General features: G+C 44.5%; 1 protein-coding gene across 2 annotated transcripts in view; it reads right to left on the reverse strand.

The window, feature by feature from the left end:
- Window positions 1-1,267: 1,267 nt before the first annotated feature.
- Window positions 1,268-26,140, reverse strand: part of UBE4B (ubiquitination factor E4B) — a 122,782-nt gene continuing 97,909 nt past the window's right edge. Inside the window, exons 23-29 of one of the 2 annotated variants that reach the window (XM_027564949.1) lie at window positions 19,926-20,052; window positions 17,713-17,857; window positions 13,390-13,524; window positions 10,273-10,464; window positions 3,684-3,858; window positions 2,977-3,123; window positions 1,268-2,653 (exon numbers count right to left, since the gene is read on the reverse strand). In XM_027564949.1, the coding sequence (XP_027420750.1) occupies window positions 2,592-2,653; window positions 2,977-3,123; window positions 3,684-3,858; window positions 10,273-10,464; window positions 13,390-13,524; window positions 17,713-17,857; window positions 19,926-20,052 (983 nt within the window). In that variant the 3' untranslated portion in view covers window positions 1,268-2,591. The remainder of the gene's footprint in view (window positions 2,654-2,976; window positions 3,124-3,683; window positions 3,859-10,272; window positions 10,465-13,389; window positions 13,525-17,712; window positions 17,858-19,925; window positions 20,053-26,140) is intronic. The other variant, XM_027564950.1, reaches the window with a different exon arrangement.

The raw sequence follows: 26,140 nt of genomic DNA on the forward strand, positions 1-26,140 counted from the left end.
TAGATCTCACATGCTGCAACTAAGACCTGGCAGCGCCAAATAAATATTAAAAAACAAAACAAACAAAAAACAACAGAAAAACAAAAGCCAAAGGAACTTGGAAGAGAAACTACACAGTAATACAAAATTCCAAAAGCCACCACTAATATCATCAGAGGGATGTGAGAAGCCATTTTACAAGATAGAATTGTTGTTGTTATAAGGACAATTGTTGTTTAGTCACTCCGTCGTGTCCGAATCTTTGTGACCCTATAGACTGTAGCACACCAGGCTTCCCTGTCCTTCACTAACTCCCAGTTTGCTCAAATTCATGATCATTCAGTTGGTTATGACATCCAACCATCTCATCCTGTGTCACTTCCTTCTCCTCCTGACTTTAATCTTTCCGAACATTAGGGTCTTTTCTAATGAGTCGGCTCTTCACATCAGGTAGCCAAAGTACTGGATCTTAAGCTTCAGCATCAGTCCTTGCAGTGAATATTCCGGGTTGATTTCCTTTAGGATTGACTGGTTCAATCTTCATATTGTCCAAGGAACTCTCACGAATCTTCTCCAGCACAATTCAAAAGCATCAATTCTTTGGCATTCAGCCTTCTTTACAATCCAACTCTCACATCATACATGACTACTGGAAAAACCATACCTTTGATTATACAGACCTTTGTTGGCAAGTGATGTCTCTGCTTTTAAATACACTGGGAGCGGGGGTGGGTGGAGGGTGCGCCAAGGACTTTGGAGCCAGGACACCTGCTCTTCTAACTGAACAGGTGACATTTGGCAAATGACCTAATCCCTCCACACCCCTCACTTTGATCTGCTGGAAAAAAACAAAGATGAGAGTATCATCTTAGAAAATGAATCCATCAACGTACAGGCTTTGGCAGAGCTTGGCACATAGCAAATTTTGCAGAAACGCTTTCTCTTATTTCACAAGCTGTTAGGCAAAGTTTTATCAACTGCAGTGCCTAAGATAATGTTCATGAGATGGTTAGCACAGGAGAAAAATTTCAGAGGTCAGTGAAAAGATATTTGCAATAGAGCAACCACCTGAGAACCAAAGACACTGAACACTGCAAAGTCAACCCGCTCGAACAAGCAAACAGTGACAGAAGAACCAACTGGAGCACCGAGACTGACACGCGGGAGGGGTTTCTTTTAAAAATAGCAACTGGCTCTGGTAGAGACCGTGCACCACATGTGAACACATTTGGCTCTTGCTCTTCACCCACCCCTTTGTTTTCCACAAAAAGAAGAGACTCAAAGAAGATTCCTTCTGAATGTGTATCACCATTTATTGGAGTTTGCGTTAGGAATTGAACAGAGGACACTGTCTGTGGAGTGGCGGGGGGAGAAAAAGGAAAAGAAAGTATGTTTTGTAGAATTCATTTTTTCAAAACACTTTATGGTTTCAAAATCCTCTTTTACCCCAAAGGAAATTCAAGAATTCAAGTATGGTAAGTGCGGAGCAGTAATACAAAAAGTCTTTCATGTTTATGTGCGCGTGTGTGGGTGTGTGTGTCTGTGTGTGTGTGTTTTACAAGCAGACATACTTCCACATTTCTCGCACCCTTTTTTGCTTTGGTAAGGCCAAGCCCCACAGGACACATCCATACAGACAACCCTGCCTTGAACTCAGAGACTCAGGGTTGAGGAATTTATTTACCCTCATAGAATAACTGTAAAGATTTAGAAATGTCACAGAGCATTAAAAGAAAAACCCAACCCCCCAACACCCAAACCATAAGACATGAAATCCTGATACACTTAAATGCTTCCTTTGCTGCAGCTGTTCCTCAGATTCCTGATAGTGGGCTTACTACAAGGACCAGAGCAATAAGATACTCTTCATTTTGTTTAGAATAATTAGGAAAAAAAAAAAAATTAAGGGACATTTCAAAAGAAAAAAAAAATAAAAACTAAAATTCAAATTCTGAAAATATCTTGCCTCTTTTATTAATCATGTCATCTAACACCAATTAAAAAAACAAATACGTGAATATGATATAAAAATACGATCCCGGGATTAACACTTATTGCAGGCACAGTTATCTCACAGAATATATGTTTGGAGGGCCAAGGAAAGGAGTTTATTTTTGTTTTTGCTTCACTTAAAAAAAAAATCCACAGCAGTGCAAGTAGGATCAGGAAGAAGGTAGGAGGGGGGAGATTCTTTAGCAGCAAAATGTCCAAGGTTCTCTAATCACAATCAAAATCAACGGATATTGGATTTAGTGGGGGGGGGGGGGGGGGGGGGGAGATGAAAGGGATGCTGCCCAGACCCATGTGTCATCATCACTAAAAGACTTCTGCTGCAAAAGCCCCAAACTGTGACATACGAAGGACGTGCTCTATTACACAAGCAATCATCAAGTGTGTACTTCAAGCTTTTGACCACGTTTGTCACTTAAATATATGTACAGGAATTGGGCTCCTCCTCTTGTTCACGTCCCTTCAGGTCTCCACCGTCTGGTCGCTCTGGGTGGGCTCATGGTGTATTTTGCCTCCAATGTTTGAACAGCATGTGCACCATCGCTCCGGTCTGCCTCGCTGGCCCTGGCTGTTTCCAGCAGAAGGTGGGCAGGTAGGGTGGTTTAGTGATCACTGTTCTGTTTCTCTCTCATCCAGGCGTGAATCTGTTCTTTCAGTTCTGGCACTGAGAAAAGAAAAGGAAAGAATTAATGCCCTGGATGGGCTTTTCCTGAGAGATGATGCCTGCAGTTCACTATAAAGAAAGGGCCATTTATACCCTCATGGAACCGAAGACTGACAAAGAAGACATGAACAGTAAAGACTGGAATTCTATAGCGAAAAAGAGCAAAGAATGTTTTGTGTCTTTTCTGTTACAAAGTGTCAGAAACCATGGAGTGTCTGGATTTGTTAAATTTCCCCCTTTTGGTTACTCTCTGATACAGGATTTTTGGCCCCACTGCTCGGGACAGGTGCAGGCACTGCGGCTCAAGCTCTGCCCTCCTCTACCTGGTTCCAGCATGCTCTCAGTCAGCGTCTGTCGGTTGAAGGGGTCCGTGGGGGAGTTCAGCAAGTGCCGCAGGATGATGGAGCGGTCCATGATGGTGCCCGAGGGCAGTCGCACGGGGTCAGTCATCAGGGTGTCCATTAGAGGGTCTACAGAGACAAAGCAAAGCAAATTCTAATCAAACAATAGCGCCTACAACTGAAAAAGAATACAAAACAAAGTCCCTCCTATCAGTGAAAAATAGAGCAGCAACCAAATGGCCCAGACCAGGCCCCGAGGTTTAGAAGGAAATCAGCATTAGATAAATCACACACTTGGCCTTTTGCAGAGAGCAAAGTACCCTTTTGTCAGCTACTGAGAGGAAAAATTGGAGGAAAAAAGACAGTAAGACAGACACAGCAGCAAGCAGTGAAGGCGGCAGGCTAGAATCAACCCTTCCTCTTAGTACTCCTCATAATCCTTGGGACATACGAATCCCCGCCTGCAAAGGCAGGGCTGACCTTAGAATTTTCAGGGCTTTTATCTGGTTTGAAATCAGGCTAAGGATTTTTTCCCCTTGTCATTTATAATATGAACTAAAATTAGGCAATGGTAATTTCAATTTCAGACCAAGAGTCTCAAAGAGCAAGGAGAACACAGAACATCTTCTAATGTTATAGGTTTCAGGTTAAATCAAAGAATTTGGTATAAGAAAAGTGGGTCCACTCACCTCTGAACTCGTCTGGGGCATCACTGTAGTCAATCTCTGCCCGTGCATTCTTAGCCACAATCTCCTCTACTTTCTCAGCCAAAAGCTTGAACTTCTCTATTGCTATGGTGGATTTGATTCCTGCCTTCCGCATTTTTGAAATAACTTCTTCAAACAACTCTTTGCTGTAGGATCTCTGCAAACGAGGAAAGACAACGTGAGATGTAAATATAAATGGAAAAAAGAAACCTAAAGAAAATATCCAAAGTAGGCTCTGTTTTCTAAAAAAGCCCTAAAATTATAAGTATATATAAGTATACTTTGACATGGCTATAAATACATAAAGACCGGGCTAATCCAAACCAAACTGTACAAGGTCATTACTTCTGGAAGCGGCTTTAGGACTGAGGCAAATGAGAGGAATTAAAAAAAATTTTAATTACTTTTACAGCAGACATGCATTTCTCTTAAAATTTTAATATTAAAAAAAAAGGAAATCTAGTCTAGTTCAGTCTTCGTAAGGCACTCAGATGGTAAAGAATCCGCCTGCAGTGTGGGAGACCTCAGTTTGATCCCTGGGGCTGGGAAGATCCCCTGGAGGAAGGCATGGCAACCCACTCCAGTGTTCTTGCCTGAAGAATCCCCATGGACAGAGGAGCCTGGTGGGCTACAGTTCACGGGTCGCAAAGAGTTGGACATAACTGAAGGACTATGCACAGCACACAGAGACCCAATACCCTGCAAGAGGAGGTAGATAGTTCAGTTCTTTTCCCTAAAGGTAAACATGTGAAATCAACCCAAACAGAGTTCATAATCAACAGGAGCTTTCTCCCATTCTTTGATGCTTCTTTAAGATCTTTTAGTTTAATGCTATTATATGTCAGAGGCTCGGCTGATGGGAGCAGACAGGGATTACGCCTGTGAGAGTGGGAGGGATGACCAGCAGGGTAAGCCCCACCACAGATCCAGGCGACCCTGGACTTCAAACCTGGCTTCACCATCTACCCACTGTGTGGTTTTAGGCAAGGCTCTAACTCTCCTTAGCCCCAGTCTCTTTGGGTGTAAAATGCTGGTAGCAACACCTACTCTACAGATGCCTAATTTATATCAATCACTGCCATTTCAAAAGAGCAAAGTATATCATATTTGGCATTTACACTGGCCACATGCCACTTTAGTGACACAAAGATAGGCGGGGAATGATTAAATCAGTGACCTGTGATTTCTAAACGAGGATTCACAAGAACATACATCTGTGGGATAAATTCATCTTAGTACTTGCGTTTTCTCAGAATGCTGTATTCAAAGTCCTCAGTCTTCCTTCTATACTTTTTTAAACTTCAGTTTCTAAATAAGTGCACATACTCATTCTCTCTCCATACACACCCATGTTCCTTATTCAATCCATGTGGGAAAAGAGCAAAGAACGAAGTGTTTTTCTTTTTGCCTGGGCCTAGCAATAATAGTTGTAGTTTCTGAAACTAAATTACTACTTTAGTTCAACAGATACTTTATTTTGTATCTACTTACTATGAGCCAGATAAGCCACCATCCCCATCCCCTAGGGCTTCCTTGATAGCTCAATTAGTAAAGAATCTGCTTGCAATGCAGGAGACCCCAGTTTGATTTCTGGGTTAGGAAGATCCACTGGAGAAGGGAACAGCTACCCACTCCAGTATTCTGGCGTGGAGAATTCCATGGACTCTACAGTCCATGGGGTCGCAAACAATCGGACACGACTGAGTGATGTTCACGTCACAGGGAAATAAACGGCCAGAAGTTCATAGTCAGATGCTGAAAAGGCAAAAACGCACAGCGTGGCTGCTGCTGTCCACACCACTGTGATGATTCACCTTGAATGCCTCCGTCCAGCTGGTGTTCTCGAAAACATCACCCACTCTTATTTCTCAGAAGAAATTTTGGATTTTCCTGGCAATACAGTGATTAAACCCTCTGTGCTCCCCATGTAGGGTATATGGGTATAATCCCTGGTCAGGGAACTATGATCCCACATGACACATGGCACCCCCGCAAAAAAGATGATTTGAGTTTTTAACTGACTGATTTGTGCCTGCTATAGAGTCAACTTCTAAGATACAGCAGTGGATAAACATTATCAGAAATCAAAGGGCACTTATGATAAGGGGACATGGCATTCAGTGTCAAAGAGCAGCAGCATCAATTAATCAAACAAATATAGATTACTGAGCTGCTGCTTCAAGTTCAGCATGGATGGGACTGGAGAGGAAGCAAAGATGTTGTCCTTGACATCAAGGATCGTACAGAATGAATACAAAATTAGACATAAAAATATCTGCAAATTATGTATCTGATGTAGGTCTAGTATCCAGAAAGTATTAAAGAACTCACACAGAATATATAAAGAACAAAACAGAAAGGATCCGATTTCAAAAATGGATAAAGGGGAATTTCCTGGTGGTCAAGTGTTTAGGACTCCATGCTTTCACTACCGAGGGCCTGCGTTCAATCCCTGGTCCCTGAACTAAGATCTAACAAGCCACTTGGTGCAGCTAAGGGGGAAAATAATGGATGAAGGATTTGAATATACAGTTCTCCAAAAAAGATACACAAATGGCCAACAAGCACTTGTCATTAGGGAAATGCAAATCAAAACTACAGTGAAATACCACTTCACTCCCACTAGGGTGTCTATTAAAAACAAAACAAAACAAAAACACCAGAAAATAGCAAGTGTTGGTGAGGATGTGGAGAAATTAGAACCCTCGTACACTACTTGTGGGCTTGTGGGACTGTTAAACACAGAATTACCATATGACTCAGAAATTCTACTCCTAAGTATATCCCAAAGAATTGAAAATAGGTATTTATACAAATGCTTTGTCTGATTGCTTTGCAGCCCCATGAACTGTAACCCACCAGGCTCCTCTGTCCATGGAATTCTCCAGGCCAGAATACTAGAGTGGGTAGACATTTCCTTCTTCAGGAGATCTTCCTGACCCAGGGATCAAACCCTGGTCTCCCACACTGCAGGCAGATTCTTCACAGTCTGAGCCACCAGGAGACACGGGTTCAATCTCCGGGCCAGCAGGACCCCTTAGCCACAGGGCAACTAAGCCCCCTGTGTCGCAGCTACTGAGCCTGCGCTCTATAGCCCACGTGCTGCAACGTGAGAAGTCCACGTGTCACTATGTTCCACAACAACAGAAGCCACCGAGATGCGAAGCCTGCGCACCGCAGCCAGAGAGGAGTTGCCCTCCACAACCAGGGAGGAGCTGCCCTCCACAACCAGGGAGGAGCTGCCCTCCACAACCAGAGAGGAGCCCCTGCCCTCCACAGAGAGGAGCTGCCCTCCACAACCAGAGAGGAGCTGCCCTCCACAACCAGAGAGGAGCCCCTGCCCTCCACAACCAGAGAGGAGCTGCCCTCCACAACCAGAGAGGAGCCCCTGCCCTCCACAACCAGAGAGGAGCCCCTGCCCTCCACAACCAGAGAGGAGCCCCTGCCCTCCACAACCAGAGAGGAGCCCCTGCCCTCCACAACCAGAGAGGAGCCCCTGCCCTCCACAACCAGAGAGGAGCCCCTGCCCTCCACAACCAGAGAGGAGCCCCTGCCCTCCACAACCAGAGAGGAGCCCCTGCCCTCCACAACCAGAGAGGAGCCCCTGCCCTCCACAACCAGAGAGGAGCCCCTGCCCTCCACAACTAGAGAGGAGCCCGTGTGCCCCAATGAAGACCCCGCAAACCCAAAAATAAATAACTGTTAAAAGAAAAGGAACTAGGTACTGATACATGTGTAACAACTTTGAAGACATGCTACATGAGAGAAGCCAGACACAAAAAGTTACATACATTGTATCATTCCATTTATATGAAATATCCAGAAGAGGCAAATAGGCAAATATAAAAATAGGTAAAATAAAGACAGAAAGCATTTAGTGGTTGCTAGGGGCTGGGGTGAGACGGGATAGTGGCTACTTAATGGATACAAGACTTCCTTACTGGAGTGATAGGGTGTTCTGTAACTAGAGAGGGGATGCTTGTCCAACACTGTGCCTGTGTAAATGCCACTGGATTGTACACTTCAACGTGGTGCATTTTGTGTTATGTGACTTTCACCTCAATTAAAAAAAAAAAGTGCATAGGAGAAGTGAGATTTCAGGTGGGCTCTTTACTATCATTTTTTCATGAAACATGGTGTTAACAGACAGTGCTCCAGGAGCATCAGATTGCCATCCATCTGTCCGGAAAGCACAGGGAGATGCAGCCCTGGACACAGCTCCCAAATCAGGCTAGGACCTCTCTTTCAGGCTCTCCGGGCTTTGGGCACAGCTGTCCTGTTGCCCGCCCCGCTTCCTCCCACCCTGACCAGGGGCGCTCTGCTCAGACCTGTGTGTAAAGCTCAGGGCTCCTTGTACTGGTGTCTCCTGTCACCTGTCCTGGGCACCTGTCTTCCACCCACTCTCATGCGTGGAAGGCTCTCTGCTTCTTTTCTTGCTCGGCTGCCACTTTCTTCTTCCTTTTGTCTTCCCAGGAAAATAAGACACACCAGACGGAAGCAGAGCAAATCAACAGCGCTGCCCCCAAAGGAGATAACAAAGTGCTACCACCTCCCTGGAGCCTTCCAGTCTTCCATCCTTCTGCCCCTCCCCGCCACCCAGACTCTCTTCCAAAACAAGCCAGTTGGCAGGCCCCTCACTGGCTTACAGCCAACATAAATGCAAAGTGTCCAAAAATCACGACAAACATCACACTGTACAACGCAGCAAAAAACCCACTTAAAAAGTGTTCTTCTCTCCATGGTGTCACCAGCACTTGTGTGGTTGCTTCAAGGGTCTGGAAGAACAGGGCTATTGAGACATTTAAGCAGACCTGAGGGCCACCACAGGCCAGCACCAAAATCCACAGGCGTTACCAGGGAGTGTGGATGGTTTACTGGTCACCAAGGAAAGCAGTAGGAAGCAACCCTTTGGTTTTCACTGTCTCACTGGGTATGCTGTGTTCACCCACACTGCAAACTTTGTGTTACACTAACTTCTTGTGTTGTGGCGGCCACAGTAAAACCTACCAGGAGAAAAGGCAGCAGGCTAATGACCCTTTGGAGTCCCTGACTGTAAGAGGGGAAGAGTCCCTGGGGACTTCTCACACCTGACCTCTGGCTGGGCTGAGGCCCCGTTCTAGTCGGCCTGCTGCCCAAGGCGGACGCCCTGAGCTCACATGGTGAGCGTTTCCATTTCCTGTCCCTCCTACGACTACCGTTTATCTTCCATTTCTCAATATATGCAGTATTATACAGTGGCAGACGGGAGAATCATTTCAGCATCTCCTCAAAATAACTGCAAACACCTAACCTATTCCTTTACCACTACTTTTTTGCAGAAAAACTACTTTAGACATATGTGGTTTTTTTCCATTGCAGGCACTTTGTCAAGACCACATCTCCTGCTTATATCTAAAAGTACCTACTACGCATGTGACGTATGTCTCAATAAAGCTTTTACTGGAAAAACACAAAAAAGGACCTGCAATTTCCCTATTTTGATATGTAAGTAAAGAACCTTCTGGAGGGGACTCCCTTGGTGGTCCACTGGTTATGATGCCGTGCTTCCAATGCAGGGATGCAGGAGATCCAAGATCGATCCCTGGTTAGGGAACTAAGATCCCACATGCCGTGCAGGGCAGCCAGTACATAAATAAATCAACAACAACAACAACAAACCTTCTGGAATTCCTAGTGACAGTTACCCTGAGAGGTGAGTAATATCTGGAAAAACAACGCGAACAAAGATGGAGAGATGGAAATGAACATGGAACGTTGGGGCATTTTAAGCGGAAAGCAGAGAAGTTGAGGACAGGGACTCAGGGCAGACACTGGGGAGGAGCCCTGTCTCTGCCCCACGCTAACCTTGTGGCTCTCTAACCTCTGTATGCCTCGAAGGGCGTGAGGAATCCAAGGGAACCTGTATCGCAGGATTTTGTGAGGGTCAAAAGTGAAACATGAAAGGTGGTTAAACCCTGACATGTGGTTAGTAACCATTAGTTACTAAGGTGCTGAAGATGCTGCAGGACAGAGGAACGTGGAGGGAGAAGAAGCCCCGTAGATTCTGAAAAATTAAAAGTCAAGGCTGGACTGGGGTTGCTGGAACTAAATTGGCAGCTGTGGAAATGAAAACCACAAAATGGATGTGATCACCAGAACTCAAGGAATAAGGGAGGGAAGGATGTAAAAATAACAAACAAGGTCTGAAACCTGGAACCACAGAAGTAACAGCAGCACTGAAGCTGAAGAGACTCCCTGAGAAAACAGGGTTTCTTCTGAGCTTAAGAGATTTGTCAAGCAAGGCCCTTAACGTGACGGGTTACAAACTCAACTTGAAATGGATCTGAGAGCCAAATCCGCTCTTTACATCCAAAGCAAAATAACCCGTTCATCTCCATTTACACCAGACAAGTTTCCCTTGCCGCTGTGGCTGTTATTTTTTACATCCTAAAAACTTTCCAAGCTACATTTTGCAATGTGTCCCCTTCCTTGATTTCCAGTGGGAAAATCCAGAAACAGAGGGACGTGCACGGAGTCTGCCAGGACATCCACAAGGAAGCAAACTCAAGTCGCCCGCCCCCCAGGCACTGACCTGGTCGTCAGCGATGGCTTTCGCGAACCGGGCACAGTCCAGCTGCAAGTAAATATCGGTCAGTTGGTCCAACAGCTTCTTTGGTTCAAAGCCATATTTCTCGGGGTTTTCAACTTTCAGGTCACGGCACTTCGGGCCACAGAGTTGCTGAAGATTGAAGTTCAGCATCGCGGCCAATCGGGGTCCAAGTTCCTAGGGAATCACAGGATAACAGGGCAAGTCAAGCTGTCAAGTCAAGTAAGGAGGACCAAACACTCCCCTTTCAGAGACTGCAGGGCCAGGAATTGGCAGGATAGACGTTCAAAGAATCCCTTACCTGTGCTACATCATATAAGCTGAAGAAGGACATTCTATTCAGCCTTCTTCAGCCTTCTCTTTACTCTCCATTTCTAAGCCAACAATTCTAATGCTTAATAGAATGCTGCAGCCTGATGAAATATTTATAAATACCAAAAAAGCAACCTTTTCTTTAAATTCATGTTTTTAATTATAAAAACAACAATCACTTCGAATTTGCTGAGAAACAAAGTCACAAAAGTTTGAGTCTGCTCTTTCAGCCATCTTTAGGTATTATCTTTTTATAAATTTCCAATGTTCCTGGCAGTTTAGACAATATGCACCATTCTCATTTATCAGATGCAAAGAGCAGAGAAATATAAAAGAGAAGATAAAATCTGTCTTGAATAGTTTTAAATCAAGCCGGTGAAACAAAACAAACGAAACAACTAGAAGATAAGTATGAAGTAACATGCCATAACCCCACTAGATGATACAGGACTACTACACGTGGGCATACACTGCTTTAAGGAAACCCGAGAAGGGAAATCTCACTTCGAGAGTATTAAACACTGGCCATAAATATGAGTCTTGAAGGCTTCTCTTTAAGGAACAAGGTTTTCATTAAATTTAATGACTGGATCTATACAAATTCAACTTAAACTTGGCTTTTAAAGGACCTACTCTTGCACAAAGTAAAGTACTCTATTTTTTTTTTTTTGATAAATATATATTCTTTAATCTACTATTCTTCACTGAAGTATGATGGAATGTCATCCCTTGGGTTAAGATGAATATATCCATGCTATTATTCTACAAACACTATCATTTTTGATCCACAATTTCCAAATATTTTATGTCTTGATAATACATCCATAACTTTTAAATTATTAAAAAAAATTTTAATTGGAGGATAATTGCTTTACAATGCTGTGTCAGTTTCTGGTGTACAACATGAATCAGCTATACATATACATATATCCTCTTCCTCTTACGCCTCCCTCCCCACCGTATTCCTATATTTAATTGTTAAGAAACTGAGATAAAAGAGTGATTAAGAATAGAATATAACTGGTCATTTTTCTTTCTGAAGTGGGAGAGTTTTGTGTTAACCAGCCAAGACCAGCCCAGAAGGTGAAAACAGTACAGCAAAGGAAAAAGAAAGATGATGGCAGGCAGAGGCAAAGCCTGGGGGCAGAGACCACGGCCCCCGTGTGCGGCAGCTCCGATCAGTGAGTAGATCTTGAAAAAAATTAATTTTAACTGACATGAAAATATTAGACTTAGCTTTCAATAATTTCCTTTAAAAATGAAGAATTTAGAGCTAACAAAAGGCTTTATGATAATTTAGTCTCAAATGATATTTTTAAGTATTTCTTTTTATTTATTTATCTGTTTGGCTGTGTGGAGTCTTAGCTGTGGCACAAGGGATCTTCGATATTCATTGAGACATGGATGAACTCTTAGCTTGGGCATGGGGGATCCAGTTCCCTGATTGGTCCCTCTGCATCGGGAGCTCGGAATCTTGGCCACCAGATCACTGGCGAAGTCTCTCAAATAATTTTTATAGTTTCCGACCCTCTAAACAATCAGAAGGCACTGCCATTGGGGCACCTGAACATAAAATACAACATGACTTAGAGCAGGGATTGGCACATTCCGGGCTGTAAGACAAATCCGGCCTGATGCCTCAGTTGAGGCAGTCACTGGAACACAGTAACAGCAGAGTTAGTAGCTGAGACAGAGACTGTGTGGCCCACAACATATAAACTATTCACTGTCTGGCCTTTACAGAAAAAGTGTATAGAAACTCCAGTTGCAAGGCTTTAAGGGAAGCACTGAAATACCTTGTCTAAATGAATTGCCGTGTTCTTATGCTTTTAATGATGCACTGTTTGCTTCATGCTCTGCTGCTCCTGTGCTGAAATCTATTTATGAAAAGACATGAAATGGAAAGGGGACAGGGAAGGGGGCCCATCTCACAAGCTGCACCCAGGCCAGGGTGTGGTGATAATCCTGAAGGTAAGAGTAAACAGAGAGGGGACTCTCCTGAGGTCCAGTGGCTGAGGCTGTGTTTCCACTGCAAGGGGCCCGGGTTTGATCCCTGGGGAACTAAGCTCCCACATGCTGTGCTGTGCATCCAAAAACTTCTTTTTAAATAAGAGAGAGAAACTAGAGGAAATACCAAATCTTAGGTCCCTTTCTTGCCTTCCTTATTACCCTTGTCGTGGCCACATTATAACGCCTCTAAACTCTGTGTGTGTGTATGTGTGTTGAGGGGGTGGTCAAAGCATAGCAGAGATTTTCATTTATGCCTCTCAGCTTTGACTTCAGAAATAGGATCCAGGTCTCTTCAATCAAGTCAAAGCCAAACATTCTGTCTACCAGTGACCTATCATAAACCCTAATTAAGGCTCTAATAACCTTTGACTTCTTGAATGTAACAAAGCTACACTGAAGAGAACCGAAAATCTTACACTGTCAATTATTTCTCCTTAATAAACTCTGATTTCCAATTGATGTCACTTTATACTTTTCTTATAAATAAAACACAGGAATCAATAATGATAAAAATATGCCACAGCTTCAACATTAATCCAATGTGCTGTCTCAGCAGAAAGTGAATCAGAAGTGACTGCCTGCAGACTTCAGTGTATCAGCAGAGTGCTGTGCATATCAATTACCATAACTGGGAACAAACTCAGTGACAGAATTAACTGATCGGTGACTATGATGCTAAAACACCCAGAATTTCAATGACGACTATATTTAGTTCTAAGTTGATAGGTTCTGAATGTTGAATCCAACAGACAAAACAAATACCCTGAAGGTTCTACTCACGGGTCTCAGGAACGGCTTCTGGACCTGCTTGGTGAGGATATGGAACATGTCCACCGTCTCCGTCGCCAGGGCAAGATAGGAGCGCGAAACGCGCTCGTCCTGAGCGAGCTGGGACTGGCGAGCCTGCTGCTGATCCTGGGGAACAGTGAACAGATGCCAGACACATCTCAGTGCTAGTCGCCAGCTCAACAAGCTCCAAGTGCAAGGGAAAAACACAGTCAGCTCATAACTAGGGAAGTGTGTTATACCGCCAGCAGACTTGGAGAATCATAGAACCACCTGCATGGCAAATGTTCCAGATTACTGAGGTGTATTCCTTTTGCCATCAGACATCCTTAGGACTTTGAAGAAGGTGACCCTGACACACGATTTAACGTACACGAGACTCAGTTTCCTCAATGACAAAAAGAAGTCGCCATCAACCTCTATTCAGGATGAAATAAGTGGTGATGTGCTTGATACACACTAGGGCCTAATAAAGGATGTTCACTGTCCTTAATAACAACCTTTACTTAGTCAGCATTATTTTGAAAACATGAGATGAAATGCTATGACACTGAAGTCTGTAAGTTTTGCCACGACACCAAGGGCCTGGAGATGGCTAAGCTTTTGAACCATGTCTTTCCACACCAGTCAGGCTGCAACCTTTACAACTGTCAGTGTGCTTGCCTCAGGCTCCATCCTCCTCCTCCTCCTTCTCTGACAGAGGCTGGAGCATGAGATAACAAGGTGGATTTGACTCATGGGTAAAGTAAGATGGAGCAGAGAACGCTCTGCAAGGAATAAAACATAGAAATATCACGATGGATTTATATTCTTACAGTTGCTCAGAGGCCAGCTTACTTTGTGTTGGGGGAGAGAAAATAGCTGGCAGAGCTGATGGAGCCACACCAGTACACCCTGGGAAAGCGCCTGGAGGAGAACCTGCATCAGGGTTGCATGACCTGCCCACTGTCCTCTGGACAGGACCAAAAAGGCGAAGCAGGGGGATTGGAAGAACAGCAAAGTGAGAACCACCTCAATGTGGGTCTGAGCGTCTTGCTCATTTATCAATCACAGGCCAGGCCTCTATTAGGGGATGGAGCACAGAATACGATCAAAAAGGCTCCTTACCTCATGGAGCTTAGATTCCAGTTAGAGAGACAAGCAATAAATAAGACACCCACCCAAACAGATGCTTATTAAGTCTGATAATGATTAAGAAAAATAAAGGAGGGTAGCAAGGAGGAAGAGTGTGCTGGGGTCAGGGTGCTACTCTGGAAAAAGTAGTCAGGGAAGGCCTCTCTGAGGAGGTGACATTTAAGAAGGTAGCTAAAGGAAGTGAGTCAGCAAAAATCCACGGTAAAAGCACTCCAGGTGGAGGGAACAGCAAGTGCAAAGGCCCTGCTGGTCGGGGGAGAAGCAAGGAGGCAGGTGTAGCCCGGGAAAAGGAGTGAAGGGAGAAGGGCAGGGCCGATAGTGCATGCTCAGGGAGAATTCGGGAAGCCTGAAAGGGCTCTGAGCAGAGTGGCGATGAGAAGTTGACAGAGGACTTCCCTGGTGGTGCAGTGGTGGAGACTCTGCACTTACAATCCAGGAGGCACAGGTTTGATTCCTGGTCGGGGAACTAAGATTTACACATGCCACGAGGCACGGCTGAAGGAAAAAAAAAAATGAAGCCAACTGAGATTTTACCACCATCCTTCTGGAGTGTACACTGGTAAGGGTGAAGACCGAGAGACCACAGGGGAGTCTTCTCCAGGTAAGAGACGGTAGTGGTCTAGAGAGAGAGCAGAGAGGTCAGACAATGAATGTATTTTGAGAGAGCGCCTGGGGGCATTTGCTGAGATAGCGAGAGGCAGCAAGGAAGACTCCACAGGTGCTGACCCAGAGCACTGAGTAGAATGCAGTCCTCATTTTCTGAGACAGGGCAGAGGAGATCCGGAAAACAACTTCTGGACACAAGTGGATATCCTATTAGAACCCCGGGCAGAGGCAAGTCAACAGCTGGTTACATAAGCCTGAATCAACTTACATAAGCCTGAATCAAGAGTGAGCCGAGCTTGGGAGGCACATTTTGGAGTCTTTAGAATACAGACAGTTAAAGCCTTGGAACAGATGAGGTCGGCCTGCAGCGGTTTTCAACTAGGGGCATCAGGTACTATGTGGGAGTACTTCTGGTTGCCTGATAACTGGAAGTAGGAGGGACACATCACCAGGATTAAATGGGCACGAGCTGGAGACGCTCTGCAGCATCTGGGACAGTCTCTCCTGACAAAGAATTACTCTTACGTCAAAACTCCAACAAGCACCCTCACCAAGGAACACACGACCTAGGGAAAGTCGTGTGTGGAAAGAGAAGAGAAGACAACTGAGGTCTGAGCACTGGGAAGGAGCAGGCAGGGAGAGGGGAGGCAGGAAATGATTTCAAAGCCAAGTAGAACTGATTTCTGAAATAGCATTCGTCAGGGATTTATTTATGCCCTTTCCCCATCCATTAACACAGAAGAAAAATCAATAGTATGTGCTCAGTCGCCTCATAAACAAAAGCTCTTATGATAAGCACCGGCCCTGGACAAGACAACGTGCTGCAGAGCCACATCCCAACATGGACAGCGTAAGCTGGTCCCGCACTGGCATCATGAGCGACATCAAGCGGGCATCACAGGAGCGGAGAGAAAGGTGAGACACTGCAGCTCCCCTAATGGGGAGCCAACTATGAGGCAGTATTTGGACAAGACCTCCTTCAAAGGATGGGTAAGAGTTTAATACCTAACAGCAGAAAGTACAGCATTTTAGACAGGAGTGTCTCAAGGCAAATAAAACCACAGGAGCTGTACATCCTGAACACGTTCTCCAGGCTGGTCCTGAACTCAGTCCTCGCCATCCACCATCTCTCCTCACAGTTTTCCTCAAGGAAGGCACTACCTCTGACTTACGGGCCAGGAAACAGAGATGATGAACTCAATGAGTGGCAGTGCCAGTTGTCAAACCCAGGTCCCCTGGATTCCAAAGCTGGGGCTCTTTCAACTACAGCTCATCGGTCTCCCTGACACATTCTGCAAGGGCTGGGGGACCGGGCCAGATGGAGTTGAAGGACTGGTAAGCTTCGGAGGATGGCTTAGGGCCACCTGGGGCTGTGGAGGCTCAGGCGCAGGGCTGACTGCAGCCTGTGTGAAACAGAGAGCAGAGGAGGAGGGTTTGGGAGGCCCCGGAGCAAGACAGTTTAAGGTGTGTTTAAAAATGAATATGAGTGATGAGAAGGACAAAGTGTATCTAGAGGGTGGAAAAAGACAACCACCACTGCATTATCTCACAAATACAATTAGAGGGGCTTGAGAAGCATGTTGGCATGGACTCCTGACAAATCCAGAAATCATGGACTCTGGGTGAAACCCCCCAAAAGGGTGAAGTCTGTAGTTGAAGCACTTTGGCTAGAGTAAGATGTAGAATTCTTATCAAAGCTGTGAGAATACTTGGAATGAAAACCTTCCTCAATGTGCTTCAACACTCGACGTTTGAGGACAGAGGAGCATGGTGGACTACAGTCACAGGGATGCGGAGTCGGAAATGATAGAGTGACTGAACAACCACCACAAGACAGTTTTGACTCTGCGACTTTAGAAACTCAGTAACTTTTTCATTTTGAGCATGCTACTTATAGTCAAGAAAAAGTAGCCCTCCCTACTTTCTGGAAAGCAGTTCTGATTTTGAATCTAACAAGACCAGGAGCAGAACTAGCCAATATATGAGGCAACCAATAGCTGTCAAAGGCAAAAGCTGTAACTGACCAGGGAACCACCTAAACGACTGCAATAAATGTCAGGAGACGGCAGTAGGCGGCCGCTAGCACAGCAACATTTCTCATGGAACCTGGCAAGACAAGCCTCTTTTCTATTTATAACTGAACATAAAAAAAGCAAGATCTATTGAAAGGAAAAACACTATATCAGAGTCCTTCAGGGTTGTTCACACAGTTGTCTACAGATGATCAAATCAAATTCTTTTCTAGCAAGACAGAATTCTAGAGATTTATTCCCTAGTTACTTTCCTAAATATTCATCAACATATTCAAACAATAAAAGCTCTTCTCCCTAAAAAGCCCTTACAGTTAAAAAGGCAGAGGAAGTTTCCAGGACACATTCTGAAAGACTTCTCGGCTCATTGTCTGGCTTTAAGTCATGTCTTAAGGTCTCTCCCACTCAAAACCCACGCTGGAATTTCCCAAAAGCCCACAGGAGGGAGACAGCAAGCGCTGGCCAGCCGGTCACATCTAAGCCTTGAGACCCGTGGAGGCAGCCGTCGGCGCAGGGCTCCGCCTGGGCCCCTGCACTGTGTCCTCACCCGGGGCAGCTGGTCCCACTGTTCTTTGTTCTTCATCTCCTCCTGCACTTCGTGGATCCGCTTCAGAGACTCCAGACTCTCATCGAGCAAGAACGTCGTGTCGTTTATCAGCATGTTTATATAGCGGACAAACTGCTTCCCAGAACTGAAAAGCAATTACACACGACACAGTCACACGTTTACTGGCAGCAAATGTGGCGGCAGGTCTCAGAGAAAAATGGCCTCGACCCAAGTGCTACCCACAGTGCCCCGCAGAGCCACCAGCCTTGACACAACTCAATGCTGGGACCCCCGCATCTCCCCTTGGATTATGTGATTCTTTTATATTAATTGTGATAAGCTCATTCCAGTGATGTGCTGGAGCCACCTGGCATGGTTCCTCAGAGTCATTGCTAATAACATTCTAGAATTCTGTGAGCAAATTCCCTTGGCAGCTTCAACTCTGGCATCAGTGGAAGTACTTACACCCTGAAAACCAGCAAGTGCTGACTTCCAGCACCCCCAGCTCCAGAGAGTGGGTTACCAGCACTACCCTGGCTCGTTCCCTAAATAATTTTAAGTAGAGAAAACACTCTTCCAGGCTAGAAAAAATATGCTTAAGCTCACCAAGATATAAGGAAAGCACAAATACCCACATATAAAAGATAAGAGAACTAATGACACAATCTTTTTTATAAAGAAAGACACACTTAAGAAAAATTGGAAGCTGTAATACAGTTAAAGTACGATATTAACATTCTTTATAGAAACAGAAGTTTCAATCTTCGGAACTGTCCTGTAAATCCTATTATAATGGACAGACTACCTGGTGAGCTGAGATGGCTTGGTCCACCTATTAGATTCTGGACCTGTCAGATTAGGAGAGAAAAAAGGAACTACTCTTCAGGATCTATTGCTGAGAAATCAAAGGCAGCAGGGCCTTGCCTTGGGAAGACAAGTACCTGTTAACAAAGGCAGAGGCCTGGATATCAGGAGACTGGAAATTCAGAATGGACACTCCTAATCAGCACTATGCAGATCGAGCTGTAGGCATGCCTGGTCTCCTAAGCTCACTGCAAACTTTTGTTGGTATATACTTCTGAAAACAAGAGCAGCTCATGGAAAGAAAGAACTAACCTAAAGGGTTTACTTTGTGGGAAGCTATCAAAGAAATGGCTACTTCACTGCCCATACTTCCACTGTTGGATGGTAATTCAGTCAACAAGTGACAGCTAGGCTTGATCAAGGATTGAATATGGGTTGCAAATATCAGAGTAGATGGGATAAAATTTCTTCTTAAGACTAATTCAAGAGATCAACATTTTCATCTACTTTTATTTTTAAAGCACGTTTACTTAAAAATTTTCTTTTTAATTGGGAGGATAATTGCTTTACAATGTTGTGTTGGTTTCTGCCATACAGCAGCATGAATCAGTCACAGGTAGACACATGTGCCCTCCCTCTTGAACCTCTCTCCCGCCTCCCACTCATCCCCCTCCCCCGAGTTTGTCACAGAGCACCAGGTTTGAGCTCCCTGCGTCAAAGATGTGAGCTTACTGCGTCACACAGCAAATTCCCGCTGCCTATCTATTCTACATGTGGCGGTGGATATGTTTCAATGCTGACTCTCTCAACTTGTCCCACCCTCTCCTTCCCCAACTGTATCCACAAGTCTGCTCTTTGTGTCCGTATCTCCACTGCTGCACCTTAAAGTAACTTAGATGGCATTACTAATGTCCAGATTTAAGCAGTCACTGAAACTTCAGGTTGGTAATGAGACAAACTTCATCAAGGTCTAGGCCCTCCCTACAAAGAACATCATTTCAAATGATAGCCTTCACACTAGCTGCTTTTGAATCTGAAGTCCTCCTAATGCTTCTAACTTTAAAGCTTGATTTCAACATATTCAAAGAGTGCTAGAAGATCCCATTTCAGCCATTTTGCAAATTCATGTAATACTATAATCAAGAAACACCAAAAAACACAACACTTCATCTCAGAGTAGATTCTGTCTCCATGTATACTATGCCCAAAGTATCTTGACAAATCTAAAATTCAGCAAAGTCTGGCAGGCAGAGATTTTGATAATCCTGCTCACATTTAGCAGGACCATCTGGAAAACTCAGAGGAGACTAACCAAACAGTCAACAAGAACCAGCTGGCAAAGCTTTTAAGTGGCTGTTCTCCTCTGATTTGCAAGAACCAAGTGGTGACATTAGGGGCCCAATACTCACTTGAACTCCTCCATAAAGGTGCCGTGGTGAGCTATGTTTTGCCAAAGGCTTTTAAAAATGGTGCTAATATGATAGCGAATGGTGAACTTGTCGTAGAACTCACTGGTGGCGCCGGTGTGCTCAACGTCTGAAGAAGAAAGACAAGGGACTGAAGGATATGGACTTTCTTACCTTTCTAAAAGCAGCTATTGCTGCTATAACATTAGTAAGTAATACGAATCTGCAAAATCAGAGATGTGATACAATTTTGTCTCTATCTCATACATAAGGCAGAAGAGAAATTACAAGTGGTTTTGAAGACAGACCTTCACAGTGAAGGAGGGCAATGACACAGTAACAAAATGAACTGGTCTGGGAAAATCGATGGGCATCACTGGGCTAGCATCTCCAGTGACCAGAGCTGAATTACCATACCTCTCCCAACTGTTACTAGTTTATAGAAACTTCACAACACTGCCCTGAGCGGGAAAAAAAACTGGGTTAAATTTTATTAAGGGCAACATATCTATTGAATGTGACTATCACTTTAACTATTTTTGTATAACTGATATTTTAAAACGTGTATTAAACTAGAGAAAAGCACAGTAAATCTCTATATATTCATCATTCATTTACCAGTTATCATAATCCACGTAGCTTTTAAAATGGAACAAAGATCAAACTTCTTATAAAAAGACAAATAGCTTAAGCATGAAAAATTCCTGAACTCATGACAAATTTTAAAAAGAGGGAAAACTGTCAGGTAAAGACAACGGACTTAAGGAAAAGATGCAAGACACTACAAACCCGGGTGGGAATAAAAACACAACATGTTCAAAGACTGATCTCCAAGGATATTCATTAAAGCACTATTTATACGGAAGAAAATATAAATAATCCAATGCCCAAGAGAGAACGCAAAAAGGTATTTGTGATATAAATCTGTCTGTCAACGCAGCAGACACGAGTTTAATTCCTGGGTCGGGAAGATCCCCTGGAGAAGGGAATGGCAACCCATTTCAGTCTTCTTGCCTGGAAAATTCCATCACCACAGTCCATGGGATCAAGAAGAGTCAGACATGACTGAGCATACGCACATGCACACACAAATAAAACCACAGGCTACCAAAGAAAATATACAGTTTGAGTCCAATCATATTAACAAATACACACGCTCGCACATGCGAGATACAAGCTGACTGGAAAGATACAGAGCAAAATGTTAACAGAGATTCTGAGTGCAGACATTATCAACGAGCTTTATTTTCTTTTTGTTATCTTCTGTATTTCCCAATGAACACTTAAGAGGGACTTAAAAAACAAAAAAAGTTACTTAAAGATAAAAGGATAGTACCTTAGTATGAAGATCTAAAAGCACCTTTCTTTAAGCTGAACTAAGCATCGTCTTATTAACTGTATAGAAGTGTGAACTGCAGTATGGAGGAGGGCTGACTCAGCAGAGTCTATGGGAGAAACACAAAGGGGGCTGACACAGAGCCTCGTCTATGCTCGAAATGGCCCAGAACACCTGTCCTGTATCCTGAACACAGCAGAGACTAAGTAATGACTGTGAACTTAGGACTCATACATCTCTCCCAACATTAAAAAAAGTTCATTGCTAATGTTCCCTCAAAATTGCATCAGTCCAAGATACAATCCCCAAGTCCTAGTTCTTTTTTCCCCAAACTTTAAACCTTTTATTTTGTATTGTTGCTGTTCAGTAGCAAAGTCGGGTCCGACTCTTTGTGACCTCAGGGACTGAAGCATACCAGGCTTTCCTTTTTTTTTTTTTTTCAGGCTTTCCTGACCTTCACTATCTCTTGGAGTTTGCTTAAACTCATGTCTGTTGAGCCAGTGATGCCGCCAATCATCTCATCCTGTCACCCCCTTCTCCATTTGCCCTCAATTTTCCCCAGCTTCAGGGACTTTTCCAATGAGTTAGTTCTTCACATCAGGTGGCCAAAGTATTGGAATATAACCAACTAACAATACTGTGACAGTTTCACATGTACAGAAAAGGGACTCAGCCCTACATATGTATGTGTCTACTCTCCCCCAAACTCCCCTCCCATCCAGGTTGCCACATAACATTGAGCAGAGTTCCCTATGCTATACAGTAGGACCTTGCTGGTTATCCAATTTAAATACAGCAGTGTGTACAAGTCCATCCCAAACTCCCAAACTATCTCTTCCCCTTGTCCTTCCCCCACTGGCAACCGTAAGTTTTTTCTAAGTATGTGAGTCTGCTTCTGTTTTGTAAGTTCATTTGTATCATTTCTTTTTATATTTCACATATAAGGAATATCATATGGTATTTCTCCTTTTTTGTCTGTTCCACGTCCTATTTCTAGAAGACCTGCAGAGATCTAGATCCCTGCTTCCTGCTCACAAGTCTTCTTGATTCAATAAGCTGCCCGGGGCCCTCAGGGCCTTTCCATGTGCTGTTCTCACTGCCTGCCACACTGTGGCTGACATCTTCTCAGGGCTCCCTCTTTAGTCTTGTTTTCAACATCACTCCAAAGTCATCTCCTTGGAGACCTGACTGTGCTTCTTAAAAGTAACACCAGGCTGGCGACACTTCCCTGGCGGTCCAGCGGTTAAAACTTTACGCTTCCATTGCAGAAGCTGCGGGTTCAATCCCTGGTCGGGGGACTAAGATCCCACATGCCAAGTGGTGCAGTACCAAAAAAAAGTAGCACCAGGCCCTCCTCTCACACCCACTCTATGTAAGTATCTTATTTATTGGTTCCACATCTGTTTTCACGCCAGAATGCCTAACTGGCAGTGACAGGGGTTTTGGCGTTTGCACTGCTAGGCCCAAGTGGCAACACCGGAGTTGATGTGTAGTAGGAGCTCCATGCGTATTTGCTGCTAAGTACTTCTCTGTGCAACCCCATAGATGACAGCCCACCAGGCTCCCCAGTCCCTGGGATTCTCCAGGCAAGAACACTGGAGTGGGTTGCCATTTCCTTCTCCAATGCATGAAAGTGAAAAGTGAAAGTGAAGTCGCTCAGTCATGTCTGACTCTTCGCGACCCCATGGACTACAGCCTACCAGGCTCCTCCGTCCATGGTGTTTCCCAGGCAAGAGTACTGGAGTGGGGTGCCATCGCCTTCTCCGATGCGTATTTGCTGAGCTAGTGATTAAGTCTACTTGGGCTAATACTGTCTTTGCTGACTCAGATCAGCTTGGGAAAGGGAATGGTCTTGAAGCTGTCTTGGTCATCAGTGTTCCTCCTGCTTCTGAGTAGCCACGTTTTGAGTGCTAGTCCTTAAGTATCACCTTTGTTCTAGTACAAATAAAATACTCTTTTTTTCAAAACTTGGGTTTCCCTGGTGGCTCAGTGGTAGAGAACCTGCCTGCAATGTAGGAGATATGGATTTGATCCCTGGGTCGGGAAGATCCCCTGGAGTAGAAAACGGCAACTCACTCCAGTGGTCTCACGTAGAAAATCCCATGGACAGGAGTCTGGCGGGCTTCAGTCCATGGGGGCTGCAAAGAGTTGGACACGGCTGAGCACACACACACATTCTGAAACTCAGTTTTATTTCTGAACAAACATTTGACCTTAAGCACTATCTAAGCTAGACCCTCTCTGGGGTGTAAAAGGCGAGTATGTTTCAGAGATCAAGCTCTAATTCATGTCTGAGAGCCGGCCGTGCTCGGGAGCCAGGACCTAAACCAGCAGGACTTAATGTGGATTTGCTGGACACGTGGGGGAGTGTCTGCCATGCCCGCTGTGGGCTCCCAGGCGCCGGGCCCCGGGGAACAGGTGGAGCACCTGTGCTAATGCCCAACTGCTGAGGTCGCTGCCACTCACTGGCTGCTGACCTTCAGTGAGCTTCTAGACCCTTCTAAGCTTTAGTTTCCTCATTTGTAACAGGGAGATATTTATAGCACCCATCTTGAGGACTGCTGTGGGGATTAAGTGAAAGGATCAGTAAATATTCAATAAGCAGTGGTTATTATTAGCACGGGTATCGTCTTATCATCTACCCATGATTACAGAGGGGGCCCAGGGCCAGAGGGCATGCTGCTTGGCGGCCAGGGAGAAAGGAGAAAGGAGACCCACCCATCCTCCCGCTCCTGGAATTTTTATGGTACTCCCCTGCCATCCCGCCCCATCCTGGGCCTCACAGGCCGGAGGCCTGGCCCTGTCCTTTATCCCAAAGCCACAGTGACAAGCCCAGGGCACTAACTGAGTACAAAATGCATTTAACTAAAATCTTTTTTGTTTTTTCAATACCGACAACACAAGTTTACTGTCGAATAATGAAGACATTAGATAACTTTTTAAAAAGAAAAAGAAAACCACTTACAATTTAACCATTCAAAAACAAACAACTCACTGTTAACATTTTGGTGTGTATCTTCCCATACCTTTATCTGTAATATATATTTGTGTACCAAAAGGTGGTCACAGTTGACAAATTGTCCCATTAATGGCACTTTCTTTTTATTACTTAACCATTTAATGTAACTAACACTATTTTTTATGGCTCATATGGACCCACTGGATGGATAAATGATAATTTACTTAACTGACCTACAACTGGCAGGAATTTCTTTTTAATACTTTCACTATTTGTTGCTGCTGTTCTTGTTTAGTCACTAAGTCCTCTTTGCGCCCCCATGAACTGCAGCACACCAGGCTCTCCTGTCCTTCACTGTCTCCCAAAGTTTGCTCAGATTCAAGTCCGTTGCGTCAGTGATGCTATCTAAGCATTTCATCCTCTGCCACCTCCTTCTCCTTTTGCCTTCAATCTTACCCAGTAACAGGGCCTTTTCCAATGAGTCGGCTCTTCCCATCAGGTGGCCAAAGTATTGGACCTTCGGCTTCAGTGTCAGTCCTTCCACTGAATATTCAGAGTTGATTTCCTTTAGGAAATCATTTGAGCAACCAGACTCCAATAACCCCAAGCCTTTTCCCTTGGTTGCCCCAGCCCCAGGGACAGAGAATGGCTGCTTCCAACACAGATTATCTGTTACTCCGGTGTTCCTTATTATTATTATTTCTTGGCTGTGCCCCACAGCATGTGGGATCTTAGTTCCCCAACCAGAGATTGAACCTGTGCTGCTCAAAGTGGAAGTGAAGAATCTTCTCCACTGGACTGCCAGGGAAGTCCCCAGATAGGAACACTATTTAAAGTGTCTGGTGTGGATGGCCAATTTGCCTTCCAGAAAGGCTTTACGAACCTACATTCTCAGTTTCACAGCACTGATTCTCCATACTAGTGACAGAAGGGCTGAAATAGGCTTTTGCAGATTAGTTTATTTTCCTAAAACCATTTTAACACTGGGTATTCCCATCTTAAATATAAGTTTGATAGGTGAAAAGAGATACCTCATCATTTTTTTTTTTTAAAGAAATTTAGGATTACCTTCAATTCAGTGAAGCCTGACGTGCAGGGTACCATATGAGGTCCCGTTCTGTAAACAGCTGATGCACCAATTGTACCTGAATGGCCCGTCGTCCTCTCCTACCAGGGATAAGAGGTAAGAGAAGGACAGGCGAGCCAAGCAAGGGCCTTTTACCCAGGAGTGCTCTCTGCTGTTGCCAAGGTGAGCATGTTAACAAAACTTCAAGGGGCTTGTGGACTTCTTTAGGTTTAAGAGGATATAGGTAGATTAGGAAGGAGAGAAATTTCCAAGAGGTGACACAAAGTAACAGTGACGAAGCAGAAGAAGACGGACAGACTCTTGAGCCTCAGAAGCAGAGAGAATTATGGGCATCATCTCAAAATAAGCAGGAGCAGGTCTTGATCAACTGGGAAGGGATGGCTGTCACTGAACACAGAAGAACCTTCAATCCACTGCTGCCTCTGTGAACAGCAAGGGACTGTGCTCATGGAGGCTGGGGTTTCTTTCAAGAGCAAGGCGAGCATATTCTGCTAAATGAGTGCCCAGAGCGTGCTAGGTTCAACAGAAGGTAAGAAGGCAGACAGCACACTTCTTTTCCTGAGAAATATACAACTGGAGAAAAACTGTCCCATTGGTACAATCATGTGCCTTTGGTAGAGAACAGGAGAATGCGGCCCACAGGTAACCAACTGGCTTTATGAAAATACACCTGCAGTTGAAAAGCCAAATTATAAATGGAAACTCAGAATACAGTTCAACCAGAAGAGGAAGACCTCCTTGCAGAGCGTCTGATATGTTCTCAATCTTGTTCACCCGTGTCACCCAGCACCTAGGACAGTGCCTGGCAAAAAGTAGACGTTCGATAAATGTACAGA

The sequence above is a fragment of the Bos indicus x Bos taurus genome, chromosome 16 (genome assembly GCF_003369695.1).
Source record: "Bos indicus x Bos taurus breed Angus x Brahman F1 hybrid chromosome 16, Bos_hybrid_MaternalHap_v2.0, whole genome shotgun sequence".
Classification (NCBI taxonomy): Eukaryota; Metazoa; Chordata; class Mammalia; order Artiodactyla; family Bovidae; genus Bos; species Bos indicus x Bos taurus.